Source organism: Pseudophryne corroboree, chromosome 5 (genome assembly GCF_028390025.1).
Source record: "Pseudophryne corroboree isolate aPseCor3 chromosome 5, aPseCor3.hap2, whole genome shotgun sequence".
Lineage (NCBI taxonomy): Eukaryota > Metazoa > Chordata > Amphibia > Anura > Myobatrachidae > Pseudophryne > Pseudophryne corroboree.
Window position 1 is genome coordinate 229,755,571 of NC_086448.1, and position 10,699 is coordinate 229,766,269.

Sequence of the window (10,699 nt, forward strand, 5' to 3'; positions counted from 1 at the left end):
TATGATGACACTAATTACATGATCACATTCACAGAGGGGATGGGGCCCCTCCCGGACTGTATTAAAGATAAGGACAAAGGACAGAAGGAGGCTGGAAAGACACATGGGGGCGGGGGCTGGGGCTGGAGCTGGAGGGACAGAAAGTAGCTGGAGAGACAGAAGGGGAGGGGGTGGGGTGGGGTGAAGACACACAAGGAGCTGGGGAGACACGAGTATGGTGGTGCAGCTGGAGAGACACAAGGGACAGGAGCAAGACAGACAGAAAAGGGGTGGAGAGGCAAGAGGCTGGAGATGCAGAAGGGATAGAAAGAAAAGGAGCTGGAGAGACAGAAGGGGACTGAAGAGACAGAAGGGGGCTGGATCGATAGAAGAGGCTTCTTAGGAAGAGCTATCACAGCTACTGGGCAACTTTTGCAGTTATGCTTCACCCCCGCACCCCTGGAAAGACACAAGGGGGCTGGAGGAACAGAAGGTAGCTGACTCCTGGTGATAACTGGTTCATCTGTTGTAGTGCTGCTATTGAAAGTCAAAAATAACCTGTAGTGAGTCCTCCACTCTCCTTGGTCAATTTCTGTCTATAAAGAAGCGAGTGAAGAATAGATTGTAAAAGAGGGAATGGACTCTTGTCAGCTGGAATGCTGATCACAGGTTTTAAGCTCATCTCAGACCTATTTGTTTACACACATCGTTTTGAAATAGCCTTAAATCTTTTTACTGTACTGTGTGTCTTTTTTTTTTTTTTACAGCTTTTCAATTCTGATGCTGGACATTGTGTACAATGCACATATAATAAAATAATTCAGATGGTTGAGCTTTCCAATTGTAGTGATCAACTGAATCAGGTACATGTAAATAAACTAATCGGGTACATGTAAATATGGCTTCTGGCACTGATATGGAAATACTGTATACTAGTAATCTATAGAATTTCTGACACTCAGGCAGTCACTAGACAATCCCTTTACTCCCAATCCCGGAGAGCTTGTACGTAATAAGGGACAGTTCAGACAAGTGTCACAACCATATAATTAATAAGTCAAACCTCTTACATACTCATGGTAATGTGAGCTGCAATAGCAAATGGGAATGACCAAAGTATACAGAAAGTTGAATGAAATTATTTTATGAATATCAATCAATGGTATTTAAAATACATTAAAATATTGTGATAGATAAAAAAAAAATAATTAGGATAAATGTTAGCACTAGTATAAATGCTACATTGCTAAAACTTATACAAAATAGTTTGAACTTATTTTTTAAAATGAGTATCACAGGTTAAATAGATGGCATAAAAGAAGAACCATACAAAAGAACAACAACATAAAAATAAAATAAAAAAAGTCTCCCTTAAAATTGGACACATCTTGAATGCAAATAGTGAACATCAAATACTGGGACCCCGTCCCAGGGTGGTATTCATGTGACCGGCGGTGAGCAGACCTCCCCCACAATCCCACCCCCTCACTATCCCTACGTTCGGCATGCCGACCAACAGGGACTATTTCCACTCGTGGGTGTCCATAGGGTGGGAATAGAACCTGTGGCCACCACAATTCACTACCGAGCCGGCAACGGGCTTTCTGCACCCGCATTCCCCCCCCCCCGCGCCCCCCCCGCCGGGATCCTGGCAACAGTATGCTTCCGGGATCCTGGCATCGGTATGCTGACCGGCGGTCAGGAGACCATCGGTCAGCCATACCACACCCCGTTACAGTACTGTGTTCAAAGTTCAGTGGGGCAGATGTATTAAGCCTGGAGAAGGGATAAAGAAGTGATAAAGCAGTGATAAGTGCAAGGTGATAATGCACCAGCCAGTCAGCTCCTGTCATTTTTCAAATTCGTAATGACTGGCTGGTGCATTATCACCTTGTGCTTATCACTGCTTTATCACTTCTTTATCTCTTCTCCAGGTTAATATATCTTCCCCACTGAACATTGAACACAGTACTGTGACGGGGTGCAGTCATATTGATGACATTTACAATATCAACAATCATAATGAAGATATCACAAAACAGGTAATTAGTGGTAGAACTAATTCAGCCATAAAGAAAGGAAGTCAGTTTGGCCTACTGAGCGAGCACAACCACTTCAGTGTATAAAGAGAAAATGTTACATTATCTCCTTTATGGAAGCTTTAATTCATCTACTCTCTAATGTAAAAAGTTAATATAATCAAATATTCTTGGTGCACTTTAGAGCCTAGTTAATGTGTGGTTATTTTATGTCAGCATTCTGCATGTTTGACAGTTTGTGATCAAATAAAGTGTTTAACTGACTAACACAATCAATAGAGCATCTGTGCATATTCATCTAAAAGTAGGCGTGTAAAAATGTGTAGATGCATATACAGTACATGTATTTTTAGGTTTTATTAATATAAACATTTTATTTTGCAGCAATTTGTTTATCACAATAGGAAGATTCAATCAAAAGTAACAGAATCCCTATGTCTTGATGTAAAACATGAACAGATAGCTCTCCGAAACTGCACTCTCTATGATGTCTCCACATGGGATTTTAGTGGGGTAAGCAAATGCCAAACAGTAATATTAGTTGTTTTTATATGTTATCTTATTATATTAAACATCATTGTATAGATCTAGAATTTTGAGTTTGTATAGTTATATGCAGTTTGATATTTTAAATGTAGATACAGATGTGTCCATATACATCTAGCCTCCTGGTACCTTAAATAGCCCTTCTACCGAGTCACTTTACACTGACATTCTGAATGGTTAACATTCAGAATGGTGACGTGTTGGATAAATATGCTGACATGTTCATAATATTGACAAAATAACGACATGTTGAAATTGTCGACACTGTGCATGTCTACATTATAAGTGCGGAACTGCATCCCTGCTGCTGGCCTGGCTCCCCAGCATTGGTGGTCAGCATATATCACTCCCGATTTTGTGCCCCAGAATGCTATGCAAACGTTATTCTCGACTGCATGCTCAGGATATAAAGTTAAAATCAGGTGCAAACAGGAGAACTGAAGTTCCCCACGCTGCACTATTAGCTGATCTTTGCACTCTGTAAAATTAGTATAGATTTTTAATGTTAACTTTATTGTCATCATTACCTATGATTGTTTTACTGCAGTATTTCATTTGTAAGATAATTTATTTGGAGCGCTAGCGGTTGATACTGGGATCTTAGAATCTTGCACATTAGACTTAAGCAAATGCTTTGTATTTAAATAATATTGTAGAGCTACACATCTCAAGACTTACAGTATATGTAATGGTGAGAGGTTTACAGACTTGTAGACCCTGAGAAGTTCAATATAGCAACCAATAAAAGTGGTTTATAAGCCGCTACACTTTTATGTTTTAGTAGAATGATCTCAGACAATTGATGTAAATTGTGGAGCCTATTATTAAATGACCGGCTTACAAGGTAACATGAAATCATAGCTTCCACAGGCCTGCCCATTCCTAGAGATTTCATTTTATATAGACTCATTCACTGTAATTGCATTTCCACTTGTGTTTAACTTCTGAAAGCTCTCAAAACTTGGAAACCTTGGCAAACATTGATTTGATTAAAATGTAATAACATTTACTACTGCAAATTTCATCTGTCGATAATATGTATTTACTTATTAATATTAGTGCCAGTTTCCATAGCAACCTCATACAGTAAAATACATTCATTTAATAGGTAAGATACTATCAATAGATTGAAACCTTTCACCCCTTCAATCATATATTCAGACTAATAATCCAAAATGCTACAAAAGATTTTATGCTGTAATACATTCAAAACTTAGTATTATACATACAGTAAATGAACTAAGCAATACAGTGGGGGTATTTACCAAAAGTCAGGTTGTAAAACTCAGCCCTTCTGATCATGTTTATTCCCCATATTTAAAAGGACAAAGCTTTTACCAGCTGTGTTTTGCTAGTAAAAGCATTGTCCTTTTGGGATGTAGTTAATATCCCAGCGGTCGGAATACCGATGCCGGGATCCCAACCGCTGAGAATGGCGACAACTGCGCTAGGGCTATTTCCACTCATGGGTGTCCATGACACCCACAGAGTGGGAATAGAACCTGTTGCAAGCACAGGGCGCCCGCAAGGGGCTTCCTAGCGCTCGCCCTGCTGCTGGCATTCTGACGGCTGGGATCCTACTGACCTCCGGGATTCCAGCCGCGGGGATTCCAGCCCCAACCCGTCCTTTTAAATATTGGCAATAAGCACTATCAGAAGTGCCAGGCTTTACAACCCGATGCTTTGTAAATAATCCCCAGTATACGTTAAGGTACTGTAGCTGTAAGAACATATTGGTTAATGTAGTGCAATTATTTTATTATATACATTTAAATAAATCATTACTGTGATATCTGAATTTCAGGTGGGATCGATCTTACATCTTTCTACAGGCAAATGCATGGAACCTGGGACCACACAGAATGGAAACACATTTTTGTTTTTAAAACCATGTAATAATAGTCAGAGAAGCCAGATGTGGAAAATGATACCAATGTGAGGCAGCCAAGCAGCCCCAAATTTATGCTACTCAAATATTACACACTATTTGATTTGAAGATTAGTGATATTTATTTAATTTGAGAAGCTCAAGTCTTTGGATCTACAATGGCACCATGCAGCACCAATAGAAATGTAATGGTACCCTTGGATCCATGCCATGCCTTTCTCCAAATGGAAACTAAGCTGTCCTTGCATATTAATAGTGAAGGTTGTAAATATACTAAAATGAGAATGTACATTTAAAAATTAAACTATTTTAGATTCAGACATTTTAACAAAATAGTTGCACTGTGTAAATTGTGTTTTATACTTATTGTAATGTAAATAGAAGCTTTTTTTATGTAATGTGTTAGATCTCTTGGCACAAAAAGGGTGTGATAGGATAGTAGAGATCTCTATACAGGGGAGCATATGAAAACTGACTATAAAACGATGTGAAATAGCATCAGTTCACCGATGGTTGCTAAAATATATCAGCATTTATGAAATGTAAAGTCTAAGCTCTAAATATGCGTGTGTACAAAAAATAATTTGGTAATAAGCTTCCTACATTGCCTCCATGGTCTGTTCTTCTCCAAGCTGTTCTTGTATATTAATAGTGGAGGTTGTAAATATAATGAAAATAGACTGTTAATGTAATACTGAAAACTTTTGGAAGTAAGAATAATATGTCAATTGTATAATAATTGTTATAAATGTAAAAAAGATTTCTTTTTTAGAGCAGTCAACATAAATAAATAAATAACTGGCTGTGTTTTGTGCTATGATTGGACCACCACTATGCACAGTGCCAAGATCATTATCAATGCTCCTCTGACACCAACCCAATCCCTGGTTCAAAAGATCAGTCTGAAATCCAGTGTAATTCTCCCTATGCAGTATGCACAAATATGCATAGACTGAACCTCTGTCTATACGTCTCTGAATGTAAACTCTGTGATATTGGCCGGTTACCATCCATTTACACCTTTTAAGCCACAATTGGAGAAACTTGCATGTGACTCTGTGTTGCCCATACTTGCGTACACTCAGCTCAGGAGCATGCGCAGTGTGAAACACACAAGATACATCTGCACAACTGTCTTGCATTCAACACTTAATTTACACCATTGTATGTAGGTAGTCATAATTGTACAAATGTATAACACTCAGGGGCACCAAGAGGCGAATGGACCGGGTACTAAGTTCCTGGGCCCTGGCCTGTTGGAGGGGCCCTGGCTAACTTCAGAGGTCCCTGTTTGTAGCGTGCTGCAACACTTCACGGTGCTGCACAATGTAATTTCTGTTACATTTTTTTCCTGGAGGAGGTGTGACCATGCCTCTCATGTTTGGCCACACACCCTTCAACACCCAGGCCTCCTGGCAGTCTTAATGGCCCCGATAACACTATATTTGCCAAAATTCTATTTACCGTTGTCTATATTGAAATATGTTAAATAATTGATCACCTTTTGTATGCAAATACTCATTTCCATACTGAAGTGATTGGTGATGCAAATAAATCTAATAAATGCAGTAAATACTAAATTCATTTTTACTTTTGATCTCTAAACTTGAAGTAAAATTTCAACTTAGCGGAGTATTTTTGTTTTTTTATGAGTTAGATGTGCATCATACACCTAACATCTATTATGCAAATATAAACCACTGTGCTATATGGAACCATTTGCAATATATACAGTATAATTAACAACACTTTCCACTTTTCCAGGTCCTACAATCCTCTACCCAGATACAAACCAAACTTTATCACTTCTTAAAAGACTAGCAGGAGTTGCTTTTGAAATTAGCAGTCCAGAGCTAATGATGCTGGTAACTTGAGTGGCGGTGGAGGCTGCTATAGACAGACAGCTCAATATAGCCGATACACCAAAAATGGCAAAATGTGGAGAAGGGACATACTATACATGGAGTGCCATAACTGGGTGGCAGTGTGCCCTGTGATGGCCATGCCCCTAAACACATGATGTTCATGCTAGGGGGCTGGGTTGCCGAATCTGTGAAAGAGAGAGCTGCCCAGAACATGGCGTTCCGGGCAGCTTCATAGGCTGCAGGGTGCCTACCCGAAGCTTCCATTGAATGCTCCCGGCGGCTCTGCAGTAGCTTTACTACAGATCGTATATAGCAAACAGTTACAGATTGATAGGGGTTATATTTGCAAAAAATCTTATTGTATACATTTATTCAACTAGTGTATATATACGTTTAAACAATTATATGGCCTTGGTACAGATTCAGTTTTTCCATACTTGTCTAAGCATTTGTTCCAACAGTACACCAAGGTATCTATCTCTGCATAGAAGAAATCAGTGTCAAGCTGCAGAACCCAGCGTAAACACTCTTTCCTGTTGCTCATGAACGATGTTGTGCACAGTGTCCACTGAGATGTTCACACTACTTACCTCAATGTTTGACCAAGTTTCCGCCTGGTATGGTATAGAATACCGTACCTACAATTTCTAAATCGACATTCATAAGGTCGACCCCATATGGTTGACATGCATCAGGTCAACACTGACAAAAGGTCATCATGGACAAAAGGTCGACCTATGAAAGGTCGACGTGGGAAATGGTCGACACAAAAAGGTCGACAACATTTATTTAGTTTTTTTGTGTCGTTTTCACCGTCAGAGCACAGGTAACTCCAATTAGGGTACCGCGTCCCCTTGCATGTCCTGCTGCTCTTGGCACATGTTACTATTCCCAATCGTAGTCCACGTGGATGGTAAAGTATGAAAAAGGTGTAAATAATGCAAAAAAAACCTTAAAAAGTGTGTCAAAATGTGTCAACCATACGTGTGTCAACCATTGCCATTTCGACCATTTGAACCAGTTATCCTTTTGTACCTGTCAACCTTTTCCAGTGATGACCTTTCATATGTTGACCTTTTGTCAGTGTCGACCTAATGCATGTCGACCATATGGGGTTGACTGCCAACCTAGACATTGTCTGTCTATACATTGGAACCCATTTCCGCCAGCCCTGCTACCTCACAGCTGATGTTGGGACAGTATGACTGATATCATAGTAACATAGTATCTGAGGTTGAAAAAAGACAATTGTCCATCGAGTTCAACCTATTTGTGTTCTCCTATGCATGATGATTTGACTAAAATTTCTGACTGATGCTGCTGTCAGCCGTTACATTTTATCCCCCATATCGAGCTCAGTCTATTGGCCGTGAGGGAAAGCAATAGTCGACCTGCTGTGGCATGGCAGGAAATAGAGAACATTACACACGTGAGACGCCTTATTGCCTTACCTATTCTACCATCCTCGTATAATGAAGCAAATTTATAAAATGATTATTATTGACATATTAATAGCAATACTTTTTCCATACAATAGCCTTATGAGGACTCAGTTATACATTTTTAGTTAGATGTTATGTTAGCTTACAAGGGTCTACCCATTAAAACACGAAGATGTTTCCACTGCTGATCTGACATTAACGCTACTTGCTTATCCAATTTACTACCTCCACATTGTCCTCCCTATCCTGGATCTTGCTACTTGGGCTATAAACTCTTTAGTTGCCTTTCTCGGATTTATTATCCTGGCAATAACTGCATACTGTATAAATAGAATACAGCCATTTCATTTGAATTAATTAATTGTGTTCACTGTAAATATCAATGGCCATTGTAAGAAATTGTTAATTCTTGTCGACCAAAACCATAGCACCGGGGTAATAGTACTGCAAACACACAAAACCAACATTTTGGCACAGTTACAATAAGAAGTACTAAGCCAAGCCATAAAAACAGAGCCTGTCACCAAACAAAGATTCTAACCCAAAGGAATATATTAGACATCAATCTTAAACTATAGTAGCAGACATTTAACCTTTAACATTATTCTATTTTTTTAAACCAATGTTAATGAGAACATGCAAACAGTTTCCAGAGTCTACAATGTTTCTATGCTGGGTGTATTACTGTATGATTTCATGCCACTTTGAGCATCATTAACTATTTTTGAAAGTTGTATGTGACCTGAGGTCAACACATCTGTATAGATTAAGAAGCTTAATTTCAATGTATAACTGTAAAACTAAGCTTGGTAAATCTCTTTGTGTTTTTTCTTTATAGGCAATTCCCTTTAATGTCAAAGTTGAAGGGGCATATTCATGATGAAAAAAATATTTTTAGTGAAGAATTAGTTTTAAACTCGCCATGAGTTTATTGTAGAAATCAGAGCAATTCATTTGTGGATGTGATGGTTTAGAAAATTATTATCCATTGATGTATACATTAAGGGACAAAGTACCAGCAGGTTTTGTCACAAACAAAAAAGTGGAAAAAACGGTTGTCTGCATTTTGTTGCAAATATTTAAGTACCGCTCTGTATTATTGTTGAAACTCAGGACATAGGTGGTCATTCCGAGTTGTTCGCTCGTTGCCGTTTTTCGCAACAGAGCGATCATGTAGAAAAAGCACATGCGCATGGTATGCAGCGCGCATGCGCTTAATTATTTAACACAAAACTTAGTAGATTTACACAAGCTTGAGCAACGTTTTTTCAACGCTCGAGTGATCGTAGTGTGATTGACAGGAAGTGGGTGATTCTGGGCGGAAACTGGCCGTTTTCAGGGAGTGTGCTAAAAAAACGCAGGCGTGCCAGGTAAAAACGCAGGAGTGGCTGGAGAAACGGGGGAGTGGCTGGAGAAACGCAGGGCGTGATTGTGACGTCAAACCAGGAACTAAACGGACTGAGGTGATCGCAGTCTAGGAGTAGGTCTGGAGCTACTCAGAAACTGCAGGGAATTATTTAGTAGCAGTTCTGCTAACCTTTAGTTCGCTATTCTGCTAAGCTAAGATACACTCCCAGAGGGCGGCGGCCTAGCGTTTGCAATGCTGCTAAAAGCAGCTAGCGAGCGAACAACTCGGAATGAGGGCCATAGTGCAAGCACTTACTACATATTTTTACAACAGAAATTTATTGAACAACATCGCCAGAACCTTAGAACACAATCAAAGAGTGAAATTAGACATTTGGTAATGGGTGGCTCAAGATCCAGCTTCTAGGATCGCCAACACATCTTGCGAGTTCTGTTGCTATAGCAGTGGCGTGACTAAGCACATTTCTACTTGTAAAAAGATCCACTAAGAAGATTTTGTGCACCTCCACAATACAGGAGAGGGTTCATCTCTTTCCATGGCTGGCCTGGGTTTCCCCCTAACAGTATACCCACAATTCTCATTGTGCCAGTATTTCTTAGTGCCCACATTTCACATTATGCCAAATAATAGTGCCCACAATTCACATTATGCCAAAGAGCACTGCCCCTTTTATATTATTCCAGACAGTAGTGCCCATAGTACATATTATTTTAAGCAATAGTGCCCCCAGGTTACATAACACAAATAGTAATATATATGCTCACACAACGAGACCTGCTTGGTAGGGGAGCAGAGAAGTAAACCAATTAGCCATAGTATCTACAGTACATGTACCAATATTAGTCTATGCATAGCAAAAGGCATACCCAGCCGACCATGATGCTCTATGCTATATTAAGCCGATAGTATTACACAGTTATTTAGAGGGTTTTTTCTATGTACAGTATAAGTAACAGAATATACAGCCTTATCAGGATGCTACTGTAGCATATTACATACAGCTGCACACTTATCATGCCTAAATTGTTATTAAAAGATATCTGCTGAACAAAGTAAAATCTGACATATTACATACATACACATGTAGCTGATATATAGAGAAGATTGTAAACTTGGTGACAAAGGGGAGTAACCAAAACTGTGTGGGCCCCATAGCAACATATTGAAGGGGGCCAATGATTCTTGAGAGACACCTCTCTGCAGCACTTATTAATTTTGTACCATAATAGTGCCCTAGTTCATTTTCTGAACCATATTAGTGCCCTAGTAAATATTATGCCCCATATTATTAGTGCCTAAGTTTATTTTATGAACCATCATAGTTCCCTTGTTTGCGTTATGTCACACTGTAGGGCTGCTAGTACATACTATGCCACACAGTATCCCCAATTCATATTATGATATACAGTGTCTCCAGTTCATATTATGTCACATTACCGTGCGCCTAGTTCTAATTGTGCCACATTACAGTGCCCCCTTACCATTATAACATCCACTACACATTCCTTTCACTGAAAATGTGATGTCACACAACTTACAAACGGAGCTCCTGTGCACAGAGGCGGGGTTAT

At 39.4% G+C, this 10,699-nt stretch overlaps 1 protein-coding gene across 1 annotated transcript in view; it reads left to right on the forward strand.

Moving 5' to 3' along the window:
- GALNT15 (polypeptide N-acetylgalactosaminyltransferase 15) overlaps positions 1–5,255 on the forward strand; it is a 59,310-nt gene extending 54,055 nt beyond the window's left edge. The window contains exons 8-10 of the mRNA XM_063922162.1: positions 747–842; positions 2,403–2,531; positions 4,369–5,255. Of these exons, the coding sequence (XP_063778232.1) occupies positions 747–842; positions 2,403–2,531; positions 4,369–4,503 (360 nt within the window). The 3' untranslated portion in view covers positions 4,504–5,255. The remainder of the gene's footprint in view (positions 1–746; positions 843–2,402; positions 2,532–4,368) is intronic.
- Positions 5,256–10,699: the final 5,444 nt, after the last annotated feature.